The 18,927-nt window shown below is 38.4% G+C and overlaps 1 protein-coding gene across 11 annotated transcripts in view; it reads right to left on the reverse strand.

Moving 5' to 3' along the window:
- Positions 1-18,927, reverse strand: part of LOC310727448 (receptor-type tyrosine-protein phosphatase mu-like) — a 215,461-nt gene that overhangs the window by 6,496 nt on the left and 190,038 nt on the right. For all 11 annotated transcript variants that reach the window (XM_083543949.1, XM_083543941.1, XM_083543947.1 and 8 more), the window contains 10 exons: positions 15,665-15,701; positions 12,394-12,491; positions 8,705-8,821; positions 8,135-8,289; positions 7,828-7,963; positions 3,266-3,415; positions 2,976-3,149; positions 1,868-1,999; positions 348-473; positions 96-259 (listed from right to left, as the gene is read on the reverse strand). In XM_083543949.1, coding sequence (XP_083400075.1) covers positions 96-259; positions 348-473; positions 1,868-1,999; positions 2,976-3,149; positions 3,266-3,415; positions 7,828-7,963; positions 8,135-8,289; positions 8,705-8,821; positions 12,394-12,491; positions 15,665-15,701 — 1,289 coding nt within the window. The remainder of the gene's footprint in view (positions 1-95; positions 260-347; positions 474-1,867; positions 2,000-2,975; positions 3,150-3,265; positions 3,416-7,827; positions 7,964-8,134; positions 8,290-8,704; positions 8,822-12,393; positions 12,492-15,664; positions 15,702-18,927) is intronic.

Below are 18,927 nucleotides of genomic sequence, written 5' to 3' on the forward strand. Positions count from 1 at the left end.
TTTATAGAATATGTAGTAATGTATCCTTTGTCTGTGTGCAAATGGGTCTGTTTGAATGTGACAGAAATAAATAAACAGAGAGGAAAAAGACTCACAGGCAGTGTACTACAGTGCGTCCTTCTCCTCCATCGTACTCCTCCTGCCATTTGTCCACCTGCCGGATTAATTTGAGGAATGAGCGTTTGGACACAGGTGTGTCTCGGTACATGGGCCAGCCCAGGAACTGAAACTGCTGGACCATGCGGTACCCGTCCTGTGGCTGACAAACAACAACACATTGGGATCACCAGCTGTCTCACAGATGAAAGCATTGAGCAAATCAGTCATGTATTTGTAAGTGCACTTACCCGTGCAGCGTTATAGATGCGGAATATCCGACTAATAATATCCTCCTCCAAATCGGCAGATACAAACTCCACCTGGATAGGTCCATGCCTGTGTACGCCATTCTCAGGCCAGTACTGTGGACACAGCTGCACAAAACCATGTACATCAGCCCCCTTCACAGTACAATCCCTTTTACTATGACAATACAACAGTGCAGCATATACCTTTTACTTTACTGTGAAAACATTTTGCCTCAAAAAACATAATGACATGGCAATTAGATGGTTTATACACATTATAGTTACAGTCTGAATGATATGGGAACAAAAAGCTGGTAATTTAATGTAACTTGTATCTAAACTGTGTCCTGATTTTTCAAGAAATCCAATTCCTAGAATTCCCTGCCAGCAACCATGCCCGCTGTTGCTTCCCACCAGTCAGTCCTGCTCAAAGTCTCTCTTCAATTAGACATTTTAACTTGGCCCAGTTCACCAATAAGGGTGATAAAATTGCTTCATAAAAATCTTACACTATCACCAAATGAACAAAATAACTTTGCATTGTATTTATCTGGAAAAAATGTAAGTCGGCAAGACACTACAAGCTTCCTTGCATTCATGCTATTGCCCCTGCTGTATCTGTGCTTTATTTCAATTAATACTGATACACTTAATTACATACAGCATATCTTTAACAAACTGCAGTGCAGTGCATCCTCTTTCGTCTGTCTCATAGACACAGCTAAGAGTCCAACACACTTCTCATTATTGCTGCTAGCAAACAGCTTATGAAACCATTTTAATTTAATTACACTGCAAAACTAACATTGATTCCATCTTTAATATAAAAAAAAACATAAAAAAAAAAAACTTATACGATAAAATAGGATGAATAGGATGAAAAAAAGTATTCACAGAGGACACATCATAAACACACACATTTGCCACACATTCCATGTAACTGCTCTGTATGTATTCTGCCTCCGTGACTGTCTTCTTCCACTTTTGGCTTTTCATGTTGCCCTTTTTTCAACCACTGAGCCGTCACGTGCACATTTATATATCAAATCATGTATTATTATTATTATCATTATTATTATTATCATCATCATTATTACTGTTATTATTATTATTCAAATGAGCTTCTAACAACCTGTTTTGTTCTTTGTTTCAAGCCACAAAAAAGCCAAAAAGGATCACCATGAAAAGCTTTGAATTTGCGTGAGTCGTGTGATGTGGCAAAAAATGCATCTTGGAAAACTTTAGGTTTAAATCTGCACTAAAGGATTTTTTCTGTAAATAACTTCTATTGAAATTAAACCACAAGCTCATGAAATGACCAGGTAGGACTAAAATCTCTTCATTAAAGATTAGGATATGGAAACTGGAAGCCTCTTACAGACAGTGCAGTGTGGTGTAGGTGTAAGTTTGGGCTTTGATTCTGACCAGCATGTCTCTTGGCTAACCTGCTGCATTTCCAGAGAGAACTAAATGTAAATGTGTACAAGGCAGAGAGTGAGTGAGCAACAAAAACCCTGTACCTGGGCAGGATCCACATCGTTCAGCATTACTATAGAGGTACAGTGGTAGTCCAGGACCAGCCTCCAGAAGTCTTTTACAGTGTTGGGCAAAGGATGCTGGGTAACGATGAAAGCAGATGGTTGCTTGTAGCTCTGTAGAGTGATCCAAAGACAAAAAAGGAGGAGAATGTGAATAAAATAAGTGTGGGAAAAAGAGAGGGTGTCAGCACCTTTTTTTTTTTTGCAAGATTTGCTGTACACTGAGAATGTGAATGTCTTTAGTTAACTAATTGATTTAAGAGGCTTTTCATTTCCGATGTTTTTACTTGTTATGCCCTTATTCTGTGCGAGTGCTACTGGCAGTTCCATTTGCTCTAATGAAAATAAATGCTCTGTTACTGCTCTTTGAACATATTTTCCATAAAAGCAATCTAGATGTAGTCATATAGTGGGGGGGAAAAAAGATCTAGGGTTGCGAATAAGTTTTATGCATTTGCATGACAGCGGAATAAATCAAATCCATCTGTTTTTTAATCATTCTCAATAAGCACATAATTGCGCATGGCATATTGAGCGAAGTAGTTCGCATTTATCATGTTTGCTCCCCCCACTGATCTGCTTTGGCTTTCTGGAAAAAAACAAGTGATTATTATAGGGATGAATGTGCAATTTATTGTCCCACATGGACAAGCACGTACTGCTGAATCGAGAAATCTGATATGTCCACTGCTCTCCCTCGCTCTTTCCATATGGCTTCCTTTGCTTTCTACAGCAATCTTTTTGCTGTAATATTTTCCACTCCCCACTCCTCTCTTTTCTTTTCCTTTCATCGTGCAATATGACATTAAAAGCATCCTGGTACTGTTTTCATGTCTCTAGGTGAAAACATGCACTTTTATTGTCACTATACTGTACTATTAATGTTGTTAATTTACAAAGCAAACTAAATGTAACACGTGAGATTGAAACCCTGTCAAAACTGTGGATGTTTGGTTCACCCATGACTAAATATACAAAAAAAAAAAAAACCCTAAGGGAAATCTATTTTTGTGAATGCTGTCAGACTTCCAGACTACAAAATCTGTTTTGCCTGCGGAAGCTTACAACAGTGTTTATGTACTGTACATACATCCATAAGGGCAGCGTTGATGTAGTTGCTGCTCTCGCCATCAATAGTGATAAGGAAGGGCAGGCAGCGGTCAGGTGGTAGCACGTCCATGCACCGATTCTTCTCGTGGTTCCTCGGCAGCAGAGCAATGCTGCAGTCCTCGACACGCAGCGTTGGCGTGACCATGTTCAGAGTCTGAGTAACAACACAATGTAACACTCATGCTGTTAATCCTGTGACCTTTAAATGCAATTCACCATGTTTTTATTACACACTTAACTGGTGCTACGATTAAACATAAACGGACTCACTCTGAACTCCTCTTTAATTTGGCTTGAGTTGGTCTGAGGATCCAAGCGGTTCATGTCATAATACACTGAACGCAGCTGATTGGCTGGAATGGTGGTGTCACCACACAGACATGCCTCTAAGATGGCGTCATGAATGAACACATACTGCTCCTGAAAGCAAAACAAAACAGTTTATTTGTTGAAAACGATGGTAAAACAATTCAATAAAACAAAAACAACAATCACAAGCAATATAATTTAAATTATAATATTATATACACAATATTATAAGAAACCAATATAATAATAATTACCAATCAAACCGGATTATTTTCTAATATCAGCTCATCCCAAATGTATTTATTGGTCAAGATGGATAGATAGATACTTTATTCATCCAAATGGGAAATTTACAATGATTGCAAACTAATGATTGAGATTTTTTTAATAGTTTGTAGTTACATTTAATGCATTTTAATGTAAATTCTATGTGTGAGTTTTTATTATCACCTGTTATAACAGCTATAAATATTGTTCTCTCAGCAACCCACCTTTTTACTCTCTTGCAAAACTGCAAACTTTTCTGCCCTTAAACATCCTTATATTCCATACAGAAAATTCACTATATATAGTAAGTCCCTGTGAATAAACTGCTACTATATAAATAATATTAGGCTAAGCGCACTCATATACTAACTACATTGGTCAGAGAATATCTAATATAATTCAGCAATATTAGAGCAGCAAAAATGGTGTTGTATTGATTATAAGCATGTCTGTGAGTACCTGTGATACTCAGTACAACTTCACAATTGTGAGTGTAATACAGATCTATACAACAACCCTATAAACACAAAGTAATGTGGTACTTTAGTCTCAATGGGCAAGTAATTTGGTCATTTTTGTTGTAAAAAAAAAAAAATATATATAGCTTAGTAGAGCACAGTGTGTTGCCATGCAACGCACAGGTTGACTGACAACCTGCGGTAATTGCAGTAATGGTTTATGTAGCGGACACAGACAAAGTGATAAACACAGCAAAACGTATCAGCACTTGACCTATCACTCTTGTAGTGCAGCTTATCCAATCAAATTAGTGGACTGGAAATAACTGGTTGTGTAAATGAATTTAAGATTTAATATTTATAATTATATTTCTGTTAGATACTACTATACATGTGTTTCCAACACATTCAGTAGCTGTTTTCATAGATTATCATTATATCGAGCTCAATTACTCAATCAAACTTAATTTCCAGGTGCTACTGTGGTGGCTTGGATGTAACCACAGGGCCATCAGTCACTCCTCCACTTTTGTCTCGACAGGCACTCAGACCTGCCTGCCTGACGTTAATCTTTCATGAAGTGACATTTGCGAAAATGGCTTGAGATGTCATTTTTGACAAAAGTCCAGGCACCAGGTTCAGTGGCTCTTAGGCTAGTCTACTGTAGCACCGCTGCTGATATTTCTGTCTTGCCACGGATTATCGGATTATAATGATTCTGAGTTTGCTCTTATTAAGAAATTCAAGAGAGAAACCAGCTGTTCTTGTTTCATGAAAAGTAAAGATCTCTTCCCATAAGTACGTTACCATTTTAATAATATTTAATAAATTAGTTACTTATGTCCTGGGTAACCCAGCCATTAGGTTTGCACAAGCCTCTTAGTTCCGGGCCCAAGCCCGGATAAATGGGGAGGGTTGTGTTAGGAAGGGCATCTAGTGTAAAACATGTGCCAAATCAAATATGCAGATCACGAAGGCCTGGGGGTTACCAACGACCACCACGGTATTGTTAGCCAACAGAGTTGGTACTTCAAATGTTGGTACTATGACTAAAGAGTAAGTTAGATATGTTGTGTGTTCAGGAGACCAAGTGGAAAGGGAGTAAGGCCAGGAACATTGGAGGTGGGTTTGAACTGTTGTACCACAGTGTGGATGGAAAGAGAAATGGTGTAGCTATGTACAGTAAGAGTGTATTGGGGGTAAAGAAAGTTTTTGATAGGTAATGAACATGAAGCTGGAAGTTGAAGGGGTGATGATAAATCATCTGTGCTTATGCTCCACAAGTTGGTTGCGAGATGGAGGAGAAAGAAACATTCTGGAGTGAGTTAGGTGAAGTGGTAGAAGGTATACCTAGTAAAGAAAGATTAGTAATTCTGGCAGACTTTAACGGGCATGTAGGTGAAGGAAACAGAGGTGATGGTAGTAATGACCTAAAGGAGAGGAAGATCAGATGGAAGGGCAGATGGTGGTAGATTTTGCTAAAAGGATGGAAATGACAGTGGTAAATACTTATTTTAAGAAGAATAGGGTGATGTATAAGAGTGGAGGAAGTTGCACACAGGTGGACTATGTTCTATGTAGGAGATGCAACCTGAAGGAGATTGGAGACTGTAAGGTGTTGGCAGGGGACAGTGTAGCTAGACAGCATCGGATGGTGGTCTGTAGGATGGCATCGGAAGTGAAGAAAAAGAGGAGGAGCGGGAGGACTGAAAGAAGAATAAGATGGTGGAAACTAAAGGAAGAAGATAAGGAAGACAGCAAGAAAGGTACTTGGTGTGACATCAGGAAAGAGAAAGGAAGACAAAGAGACATGGTGGTGGAAGTGCAGATAAGCATAAGGAGAAAGAGGATGCCGAAACAGAATTGGGATCGACAGAGAGATGAGAAAAGAAGGCAGAAGTACAAGGAGATGCGGCGGCAGGTAAAGAGGGATGTAGCAAAAGCTAGGGAAAAGGCAAATGAGGAGCTGTATGAGAAGTTGGTCACTAAGAAAGGAGAAAAGGATTTGCACTGATTGGCCAGGCAGAGAAATCGAGCTGGGAAGGATGTGCTGCAAGTTAGAGCAATAAAAGATGCAGATGGAAGTGTGTTGACTATTGAGGAGTATTTTAAGCAACTGAATAATGAGGAAAATGAGAGAGAAAGAAGGCTGGATAATGTAGATATGGTGAAGCAGGAAGCTGATAGGATTAGTAAGGAGGAAGTCAGAGCAGCGATTAAGAGGATGAAAATTGGAAAGTCGGTTGGACCAGATCACATACCAGTAGAAGTGTGGAGATGTTTAGGAAAGATGGCAGTGGAGTTTTTTACCAGATTGTTTAAGATTTTGGAAGGTGAGAGGATTCCTGAGGAATGTAGGAGTTTGCTGGTATTGGTTTTTAAGAATAAGGGAGATGTGCAGACCTGCAGTAACTACAGGGGAATAAAGTTGATCAGTCACAGCATGAAGTTATGGGAAAGAGTAGTGGAAGCCAGGCTGAGAGAAGAGGTGACCATCTGTGAGCAACAGTATGATTTAATGCAGAGAAAGAGCACTAAGAAAAGTAAAGAAAATAGTGCAGGCAGGGTGGAGAAGAGTGGCAGGAGTGATTTGTGATAGAAGAGTGAAAGGGAAAGTTTATAGGTCTGTGGTGAGACCTGCGATGTTGTATGGTTTAGAGACAGTGGCATTGAGTAAAAGACAGGAGGTGGAACTGGAGGTAGCAGAGCTGAAGATGTTGAGGTTTTCGTTAGGAGTGATGAGGATAGACTGGATTAAAAATGAGTTTATTAGAGAGACAGTGCATGTAGGACATTTTGGGGACAAAGTGAAAGAGGCCCAATTGAGATGTATTGGACATGTGCAGAGGAGGGACATGGGGAATATGGGTAGGAGACTGCTGAGGATGGAGCCACCAGGAAGAAATGAAAAGAGGAAGGCAAAGGTAGAGGTTTATGGATGTGGTGAGGGAAGACATGCAGGTAGTTGGTTTGAACGAGGCAGATGTAGAAGACAGGGGGTATGGAGACGGATGATCCGCTTTGGTGACCCCTAATAGGAGCAGCCGATAGAAGAAAAATAAGTTACTTATGTCCTGGGTGTTGAAACACTCGGGCAAAAGGCAATTTGTCCCTAATTTGTTGAATATAAACTGGTACATATGTGCAACAAATCACTCTAGTAGTTTTGAAACTACTTTGTATTTGCTTTTACCCATCTGCTTCCATTTGCAAAGCTAATTAAAATCTAACAGTTTTATATGCTGTCATGAAATTAATCTGCTTTCATTATTTTATTGCTCTAAGCTAGTGCATCTACAGAGTGAGCAAAATAAGCACCTCGCTGCTCTCCAATATACCAACAGCTACAAGCTACAAGTTTTCAGGCTCTGTTTTCAGCTGTGTCATGAAGGGCAATGAAAGACACAGAATGACAAAATGTCACTGCAGTACTGTTTAAATAAGCAAACATATATATGTAAAGATGATCTTTGGGAATCAGTCGGCAGCTGGGCAAGAACGTGGAAAAGCTAGATACATAGCAAACACATGACTATGTGTAGCTCTGTCCAGGACAACATGTGAAAGTGGTTAAAATCAGATTTTCACTAAAAAATAAATAAATATTATAGGTTCTGTGGAAGTTCACAGTGTTGCAATTTCAAGAGATGGGTGTTTCTGGGTAAGTTCTGAGAAAGTATAAATTTCTGTGTGTGTGTGTGTGTGTGTGTGTGTGTGTGTGTGTGTGTGTGTGTGTGTGTGTGTGTGTGTGTGTGTGTGTGTGTGTGTGTGTGTGTGTGTGTCATCTGGCTTTAGTACCTCTGTCTGGACCATGTTGACCCTGCGTGAGCGCAGCTCTCGCACACAGTTATAGATGTCCACCACACCCTCACGCTCAGCCATGTCCAACATGATGTCAATGACGATAAAGCAGCCTGTACGACCAGCACCAGCACTGCAAAGCAGAGTGAGGATGTGTGTGTGTGAGAAAACCATTAAACAATGAAAGACACATAGGAAACTGTCAGGAGCAAAACAAAGTCATAGATGTCTGTTCATATCTACTGACTAAATGCATTCATAAGAGCCACACAGCTACAGAATGGCTGCATTGTTATCCCCACACCTGCAGTGGACCACCATTGGGCCGGCATTAGCTGGACTCTTGGATTTGACTCTGCGGATGAAGCCCAGCAAGCCTGTAGCATGGTATGGTACTCCGTGGTCCGGCCAGCCAGTGAAATGGAACTGCCTGATCTCCCTGATCTCATGAGCTCCTCGCTGCAGTGAACAAACAATCAAACACACAAACACAGCAAAAGTGTTTTAGAGTGAGGTCTGTTGGCTGACACCAACTCCTTTTCAAATTCCCACAAGTATCATCTCTTAGTATCTGTGGTGTTTGTGTGTGTGTGTCTTAAGGTTTGTTCATTTGTGGGAGGATGAGAAGGAGTACAATACAGCTAGAGGAAAGAAGACCAATGATTCACCCTCTCACACACATGCACACTGTCAAACACCTACACACGCCCTCTGGTATTTAGCAAAAAGCAGGGGTTTAATGCAAAGTTAGACAGTTGTAACAACAACAAAATGCTTGTTTCTCTTTATAGTGTATATCAGTATTCATAGAAAACATTTTTTTTTAACAAGACTTTTAATTTAAACATTTCCAAGTGAAACTACTAGCCGTTACCTTTTCCACAGCAAAGGTTCGAATGACATATTCTGAAAGCAGCTGTGTCTCGATCAGTGTCACTTTCATGTCCCGATAGATCTCTGTGTCATCTGGCCAGTACTTGCAACACTTAACCTGAAAGACACCAACACACACATGCACAAAAACAGGCAAATGCAAGTTAGTAATTCTCCATTAACCAGCGTCCAGTCGCTGCCAAATTACTCAGTGATCCGATAATTTCAGTGAAGAGAATGTGGTGAAGAGAACTACATATTTCAGAGCTCATATGCATTTTTTGTATATCAGTAAACAGTTGACATCCTCAGCAATGATGAAACTATATTAAATGGACATTCGGTGCCAGCCAGATGAGGATGGGTTCCCTTTTGTCTCCTCTCAGGGTTTCTACCTCATATCATCCCAAGGAGTTTTCTTTTGCCATTTCCATTGCACACAGGCTTGTCCATTAGGGATAAACTTACAAGCTACCATAACCGATTAAATTCTGTAAAACTGATCTGGGAGAATTTCCATTGTTAAAAGGACTATACAAATTAAACTGAATTGAATTAATTTGAATAATAAATTCACGTAATGATTTGTAAATATTTTTCACACAGAGTTTTCTGGAAGGTAAACCATGGAATACAAGAAAGGCTTCATTTCCTTTCATAAGCCAAATGCTACCATCTTGAGTGCCCCAGATACATGGGAAGCTCTGGGCCTGATGATCCCCTGACTAATTACCCCCAGTGGCTTGCTCTTGAACTCTGGTCCACACACAACAGGACCCGAACAAAACTGCTATAATCAGGCCAGGCTTCTTTACTCTGAGAAAAACAAAGAGCACATTTTTATACCACAGCACATGGTCTGTATTATAGCCTTGATGTTGTGATGATCAATACCATTTTACCCTGAATGCTTTCAGGAGCCATGGGACCGATTCCCTTGCTTTTGTTCCGTTTGATCATTTACTGCCCTCTTTTCTCATTCACTCACATTATGCTACACTTCCCTTTCTTTTTTATTTGCCTCTGACACCATTATAATTTTTTTGCCCCTCCATCTTCTTTACTACATTTTCCTGCTTTATGGCCTGATTAAGGCTGGGCTAATTGCTGAAATAATGATGGTTTAATGGGTGTTTGGAAACAGCCGTAGTCATGCTAGCTCTGCCTGATGGATCTTGTCAGAGAAAAACCGGTAGTGAGATGCAATCAGCATTCTCTAACTGTCAAAATGAGATTATGGATGCAATCTAAATGAGGAAGCATTATTTAGGCAATAATTCATCCTCATTTATTTTGCCAAATAATTCAGAAAACATTTGGGCTTGTCCACATCTGTCATACATACCAAAAGTTAATACTTTATATAAATTCACTTTGATTTCAACAGATTTATCATTCCATTTGCACATTAATAACTTATTAATAAGTTACATTTGATGCTCTGCTAAACCAGCCCAGAATCATTTTGTTGTTGTCAGATATTCAAAGGGATTTTTAGAAATCCCATTAGTTTCAAGCCACGGATTTCAACTGGGAATGTTAGGGATTAGGCCTCTGCTTGCCATGGGCATCCTAAAGCACAATGATATCACTGTGTTTTAGTCCCACAGTGGATTGTAGCTCCTTTAGCAGCCATGAGATATGCTAACGTAGACAAATCAGGCATGGACATAAGGAAACCAATATCCTGGATTAAAGCACTATGTATACACCTAATGCTTTGACTGATTAGATTCTGTGGCTAACTCTGAAGGATAAACCTTTGCTAACAATCCACAAATTACCTGGAGTAAGTATGCTAATGCTGACACTCCCATTGCTAATAATCCTCAGATTTAATCAGCAATCTGTATTGAACGCAGTCTAAAACAAGGTTTAGTGTGGTAGGGAAACATGAACAGAACAAATTATAAAAACCTAAACTTAGGCAGTATGTGCGATTATACTACAGGACTTGATTATGATCAGAATGTTTTAAGGTTGAAAACTGTGTTTTTTCTTCTGAAATATTATAATTTACAACACAAAACATTATATAATGGTAAACAAAGTGTTCAATAATGATCACACAGTATTCTATATCTGGCACAGTTTACACTCCTCATAAATTGCTCCTTAACACTAACACAACACTTATTTCCAGTAGATTAACCGTATAAGCCGTAATGAGCTTTAGAGAAGTCTAAACAGCATTATGTATGTGTACATACTGTGCATGGATATGTATTGGTACATGTAAATGTTTGTTGGTTGAGATAAGGCTCATTAAAGAGGATAATAAAAATGATTGCTTCTCTCTAAGGTTGCATGAGGTGTTTGTGCTTTTGAAGGAGTGGAAAGAAACTGTCCAGCTGAGAAGCAGCTTGGTGTGAATATGGACGACACAGAGAGGGCCGAGTCCAAATCCCAGAGTTCATCAGCAATGAGACACAGCAGATGGTGGCAATGATGAAAAGGGAGGGCCGTGATTCGCTGCTGCTGAGACGGATGACTACTAAGTTAGGCTTGATAAAGAATGCAAGTCTACTGGGATATTAGGCACTGTACTTTAAACAACAGAAGCAAGGGACCAGATGTGAATCCAGTGAGGAGTGACTGAAAATTTGAGTAATGCACTCAGGTTTTAACTATGGCATAGTGTGAACATTGTTGAGTCCCTTGCGATTTTAAACAGTATATACAGGTGGAAGGTTTGACTGTAAAGACTGTAGAAAGAACATTACTCATAATCTTACATTCCACTGCTCATGGTAGTTCTCACTCTCCAGTGTTCTGTATTGTTTAAAGACTATAATCACACTCTTGATGTCACTCAAATGAGGATGGGTTCCCCTTTTGAGTCTGTTCTCTCTCAAGGTTTCTTCTATCTAACATCTAAGGGAGTTTTTCCTTGCTACAGTTGGCTTGCTCATCAGGGATAAATACACATCGTTCACCTTAACTGTTAAAATTCTGTAAAGCTGCTTTGAGACAACGTTGTGAAAAGTGCTATAGTGGAGGCCACTCTGTGCAGCTTGGGACGGTTTCTCATCAACGCCTTGGGTGGTTCCATGAAATTCCGGAGTAAGAACGGGCGCTTTTGAGGATGGATTGGACTGTAGTTCATGTCAACAGTCTGCTACATCGACTCAGGACTACTTTTTGCTTCTGATCACCATCACTGTACCCCCCAACATCGTATATCTGCAATAAATGGACATTTGGTGCAACCCAGATGAGGATGGGTTCCCTCTCGAGTCTGGTTTCTCTCAAGGTTCCTTCCTTATGCCATTTGGGGAGTTTTTCCTTGCCACAGTCGCCATCAGCTTGCTCATCAGGGACAAACTTACTTATAAAGAACATATTCACTTTTAATCACCACATTATCTGTGTAAAGCTGCTTTGAGACAATGTTGATTGTTAAAAGCGCTATACAAATAAAAATGAATTGAATTGAATTGAATATAGAAATAAACTTGACTTGACATGACTTTGCCTCTAAACTGGGTAGAGCATTCTTAATTTTTTTGTTTTCACAGATTTTGCCCAAAACTGGCTAAAATACTGATCAGGATTAAATAACAAATATTCACAAATATTCAAATTTTGTATACAGTTTGTAATTTTACAGCTTTTACGCATGAGAAGATGGCCTTTGAGAAATATAGAGGAAATACAGTATAAAACAATGCAATTTACTAATTAACTTACCCTGCCAACTTCCACCAGGTTAGTCACCATGACGATGGTAGCCGTATTCTCTTGCCACACCATTCTCCAGTAGTCGTAGACTGTTTCTTGCATGGGTCCTGACACAGAGAAGATGAGACAAAAAAACTAGTTGTGTTATAATTATATAACACACTGATAATGGTTATATAAATAAAGAAATGATTTCTGTATCCACATCGGGTGAACTACAGCACATATTTCAGAGCAAGAGGCTTTTAAAGGGACATTCTGTCTATCAGCACCTAGAAACATGCAAAATGATTGCTGACAGGCCTGTGTATCTACATCTCCATTGAACTCCAAAACACCTTAATAGACCAACATTCAGCAATGAGGACGCAGTGCAAGGAATTAAAATCACACAGTTAATTAATTCTAATTAGCATTGTTTTTAATCAACAGACGCATTACGAAATGACTTCTGACGAGCTAATTAGCTCATGCAAATCTGGGTGCGTTTTCCCCCACTGCCGATGCTTTACTTCCAAACCAAAGTAAATTACATCCACCAGAAAAAATGAGGGAAAAGAGATTTGACATATTCAATCCACAAATAACATCGGCATTACCAAACCCTTGGCTTGCTCTGAAAGTATCCAAAATTACTACTTGTATTAGAGAGCGTTTCTCATTACTGGTCTTGTCTAATGTTGTTTATCACAAGTTCTTACAGCAAGAGGTCAGGCTTATTCTTGCTTTTACTTCTTAATTGCAGAATATAATAAACATTATGGCATACAGTGTTTAATAGTTTTTATATCGCTCATTCCAGTGTGCTGCATGTGGAATTTCTGTACGCTTACAAATTACAGGTCGACCGATTAATCGGTTTTGCTAAATGAATCTGTACCGATAGTTGATTGTAGGAGCTATCAGTTATCGGCAAAATTCCATACCGATTTTTCCCGATGCGTGCGGTGCTAAAGCGGCTGAGGAGGTAATTCCAAGAGTGGCCTATAGAGGCAAATGAGTGCCGTTTGTTATTACATGCGAGACTGCATGCTGCACAGAGAGAGCACGGTGCATGTCATATTTATAATTTATAATTGATTATGTATATAATTATATTTATTCATTGATATATTCAGATTTATTTCATTTAGCACATTTTCATGATTCAGTAATGGGTTTTTTTTTTTGTAATGAACTTCAGTACTTTTTCATGGACTGTAATGTTTGTTTTATCCAGTATCCATTTTAATCAGTTGATTAATCGGTTATCGGCAAATATGATCCAATCTAGCAATTGGTATTTGTAAAATCCGCTATCGGTCGACCTCTATTACAAATGACACCAGAAGATAGTGATACTGCAAACACACACTGAAAGAGTCTGACTCCTGGAAAGCAGTGGATACAGTAGATGCGGGTCTGGATTTCCAGCCAGTAACAGCAGGTACAGACTAATAAATGCTGCTGTAATTTGCAGATACACTAAAAAAGTCCTGTTCACCTATAAGTGAATTCAAGCCCACCCAATTAGACTGGGAAAGTTCCTGTAGCATACAGGAAGAGAAGCAATAAAGCAGTAAGTGTGATGGCCTGTCAGACAGCTGCTCTGTCGCCACAGGAGGAATGTCTCGCATGGAGCGTCCCAGTGAGTTTCTCTCACAAGACTTCAGAGACTGTATGCAAAAATATCTCCCGTTTTTTAAAAACTGTAGAGAAAACATTTTAAAAACATTATAAAAACTGTATGTCACCACGTAAGTGACTGGCTCACATCAGGCAGTTAAGCTCTGTAACTGGATTGTGAAAGACACAATCTCACCATTGGTCTGTACATTGAAATCTGCTGACTGTTCAATGCTTGGTCAGTATAGGTTTTCCATTAAAGCAGGCCTGACAGTAGCTTTCATTACATCTATACATTATACATTATTCACATTTACATTCTATGTTTTATAATCACAACCTACATAGAAACTGTATGGTGGAACTAAATACGCTCCTGAGTGAACTCAGATTTGAACATGTTCCACATGTAAAAATGACTGCATTTGGTATTTATCTGTACAGAAACATCTCGAGACACTATTTACAGATTCTATACTCAATTATCTACTCACAATAAGGCCTTTATTGATTATAACAGCTATGATACAGTCAAATGGTCTCAGTGATTGCAAGTAAAAAAATAGATAAAATGCAAGAAATAATGGACACAGTTAAGCTTCGTTTGAGTGAACGTATGGTTGGGAAAGAGGGAGGATGTGCTGTCAAGCTTCAAAAAGCCTGTTGAAAATGTCTCTTTGATCTCAAAAACTTCTGAGCTTTTTAACTTTTTCCCACCATAAAGAAAGCCTTTCTTTTGAAATCTGCCCACATTGAATACAGAGTATTATCAGTTGCTAGATCTTCACAGTGCATGCTTTATTAATTCTGTTTTGCACGCGGTTGCATTTCCAATTACATCTTTTTTACTTCTATAATACAATTACTTATACATAAGACCTCTTATTATAAATGCTGCTTGTCATATACAAAAGCTGATACAGATGCAACGCCACACTTTGCTGGTGGGGGATATCAACCTGGAAATGAAGTCGGGAGAAAGCGTCGAAGGGTTGAGGAAAAGCAGAGAGAGAACTTAAGAGGCCATTTAGACATGGAGCCGTCTCTGAGGACAGGCCAGGCAACGCTCCAATAAACAAGTAATTATGCAACTCCCAATGCCACTATACCAGCTTGTGAGTCTATTAGGAGAAGTGATTGCGTTCAGCGCTGTTTCTCGTCACTACAGCACCTCCACAAGCCACCAGCATGTGGGAAAAACATGGCCTCCAAGAAGCTCACAACAATTAACTATCAATCAAACGCTACCTCCAGGGGCTTCTCGGAGAACGGGCACTGACCGCCAGATTAACTGAGCAACAGAGTGCGCAAGTATGTACGGACTAATCCATTTATTTATTACTCACATCCTTTAACAGCCATCCCACTCCACCGCCTCTGCCAACACTAAGGCTGATTAATTGTTCCAAGACGCTGCTTCAGCACAAGATGGCTCAATAAGTCTGAGTGTCTCTATGTGAGTGTGTATAAATATATGGTTAAGTGTAAGATGGAACCATCCAAGAACTATACTACACATCTAAGTGGTTGTTTAGACAGCATAAGAAAAGAAAAGAAACGAAAAGAAAAGAAAAGAAAAGAAAAGAAAAGAAAAGAAAAGAAAAGAAAAGAAAAGAAAAGAAAAGAACAGAACAGAAAAGATAAGAAAAAAAGACAAAAGAACTTGTATTGTTACCTTGGGTAGCTATGTAGTGATTTGGTCGATGGTATCCCTGTAAAGTAAAAAAAGAGATAATTATTATTACAAATTACAAATAAAAAATTATTTATTAGATATAAAAAATTATTACATATAAAATAATAATAAAAAAAAAAAAAGACTGCCATTAAAGTTCTTTCTAATTCTCTGCAATGCACTGAGGAAAGAGGTGAAACAGAATTCTAACTTTAACTACTATTGGAAAATATAGAATGGTATTTGAGATAGCACTTATTCTTCACTAAAACAATAGTTTTTTGTTAAATTTATTAGAATAGTTCCAAATAAACAATTACCATCTTAAACGAATGATATATTCTAATATGAGAAAACACACATACATACACGCATTTCCACCCTAATGTTTACTCTTTCTGTATATATATTTTTTTAATATATAAATTGTGGAATTATATTATGGAATAGGCTCATTCTCTGTGGGATCAAGCTTATAACCTCATTTCATTTGTCAAGCATAAACTGTCCCAGCACTGGCTCAGTGTGCAAAAACAAAGCATTAAGAGGAAAAAGCTTTGGTTTTGGCTTGTTCAAGACAACCATTAGTGCCTCTAACTTATTCTTGTACACTTATCTGCATTATATTTAACGCAGGTTATCTGTAATTAAAGTTCAGAGCTGGAAATAAAAGGCTTGACAGAGAAAAGGAGACATGACCTTGTTCTTCATCAGGGTACTCTGCTTTTTTTTTTTTTTTTTTTTTAAATAACTTCTTTATTTTTGTGCATGCTGCAATGAAATATGTTTATACCAACCCTGCACTTTGTCTAGTCTGAATGGACATGTGCTAAGGCCGTATCAAGTGGCTTAAATTAGTTGAGTGGTTACTATTAAAATACATATAGAAAGTACAGCATAAAAAAAATGCATTTCCCACAATGCATTTTAATAGTTACATATTTACCATTATTCATCGTCCAATGAAATACCCAAACCTTTTAAATAAAGGACTTAATTTTCTACTTTCCATTTCAATGTCCACTCAGCTTTCCTCTAATTGAAACATCCCGTCTAATGCTTTTGTAAAGGCAAGTACACTAGATTGGTGAAGCAGTTACTACGAGTCTGTACTTTTAAATTACTTTAAGCCTACATTTGTCTTACAGTTTATATTTATCATCTACATTTCAACTTTTAATTTTTGAGCTACAAGTGCCTGATCAGAGTGACCTAAATGATCAAAAAATCCAGTTCCAAAGTAATTTAGATTTTTAACACATTTTTAGTTGATACACATAGATTACATTAACATCATCATTAGTCTTATTATAAATGATATAACTTTAATCCATTACCTAGTTTAACCAACTATATCAATACATGGTGCTTGACATTTATTTAGAACATTTTAATGTATTGTGATACATTCAATGTAAGGTTTCTTATCTGACAGAAAATACTGAAGATATATGCGACAGCATATATAAAGTTAGTAAATTTAATCCTAAAAACCTTGTTTTAATAACATTTTCATGATATAAATGTCGAGGACATCTTATAAAGCAACTTTCATTGGTACCATTCCCGAGTTGATAAGCAGCACCCCTTCATCTCCCAAATAGCAATTGAACCCTAGTCCTTGAATAGACAGAGGTGGTCCGTCCGGAGCAGTGGTGGCTGAGTGGTTAATGCTCTGGAGGTCTAATATTTTTGGGCCCTTGAGCTAGTCCCTTATACCCCTCTGCTCCAGGGGTGCTCTATCATGGTAGACCCTGCCATATGATTCCAGTCTTCTTACTTTACTTTAAAAAAGGCCTTAAAATACTTGCAACCCACTACAACTTTGCAAATGTTTACAATAATCCACTTACACAGTACTGACAAGCTCTAAAAGGAACAATAAAAATGATTGTATATTGTTTAACTAGACTGAAAAGTCTTGTCTTTATTGTAAGTAGGTTGAGAGGACAATCAGATGACCCAGGTGCCTTACACATTCCCTGACAATGTACTCTGAAAAGAACCTAAACCAAGATATATTCATATGGAAATAAATGCACAAATACCACACTCTGTTTAACTGGGCCCTTTATCCTTTATCTGCAGTAAGTCTATACGGCTTTGTGTCATGCATTAAACTAAACTGCACACTGTTAGCATGTCTGAAAATGACACAGTAAATGCTATAAAGCATGAAGAAAATTATTTTTAGATTTGGAATACAGCATACACGCAAGATTAAACCTCCTTCACATAGCACTCCTTTGGGCATGTACAATATAATGATGATGTCTGACAACGAGACATGCTTTCACTAATCGCCCTTTGAGATGCTAAGTGTCCTGACCGTATCGTGGCGCGTGCTAAAAGCTGGCCAGGTAAATAATTCAGTGTGTGAAGAGCTTGCTCCTTTTGCTTCAAGCATCCATGGATCTGTTTGCAGGCAAGCGTAAAGTGTCCTAATGACAAGTGAATAGGCATGCTAAAGAGGGGAAATAGAGATGGAAGAGAGATTGGGAGAAGGCGATGAGTATGTGTAGGGGCTGCTAGGGCATGTTGATCCAAAGTGGGTGGCTGACAGGAGGTGAAAATAACATTTACTTTGTCCACAGCTTCAGCTGGAAGTGTAAACATTGGAAAGAAATGTTTCAGGGGATTGGGTGATAACCCAACACACCGACAAACAAGCACGGACAGGTGGCAATGAATATTCTTTTCATCTTTTGACTCCTATGACAAAAAAAAAGGCATTGATCGACAACAGTTCAGTAAACATTCAAAGTCACTCCAGGTTGCTGTGCTTCTCCAATGAGGCCAGAAGCTGAGCTCAGCCCCAAGCAGCAGTGAGACTACAGCAAGCCTCTATTATTCAAAACAACTTCCTTTGAAGTGCAACCACTTTGCTCTTTCAGTGAAATTATAAAAAAATTAAAAAAAAGCCCAATGGATAGAGCAAAGAGAGTGAAGACAATGGACTGTGCTTCTCTACATGTAACTTCATTAGACAGTGTGACACTACTGAGGTTCTTTATATTAAAGCAGGGAAAAAAATTGTTTACTGGGATGTTAGACATGTTTAGCCATCCCTTTGTGCCTAAATGTCAATACCATGACTGCCTTGATGCTCTTTTGCCTATGTTGGCAAAGTGACAGTTGTCTTATAAGACAGCACAAGTTGTAAAAGGTATGTTACTGATTTACATTAACATTAACCTGTGAAATGTGAAAAAGTATTGTTGGAGAACATTGAACAAATATTAACAAACTAATATAAAAATATA

This window comes from Silurus aristotelis (assembly GCF_946808225.1).
Source record: "Silurus aristotelis genome assembly, chromosome: 1".
Classification (NCBI taxonomy): Eukaryota; Metazoa; Chordata; class Actinopteri; order Siluriformes; family Siluridae; genus Silurus; species Silurus aristotelis.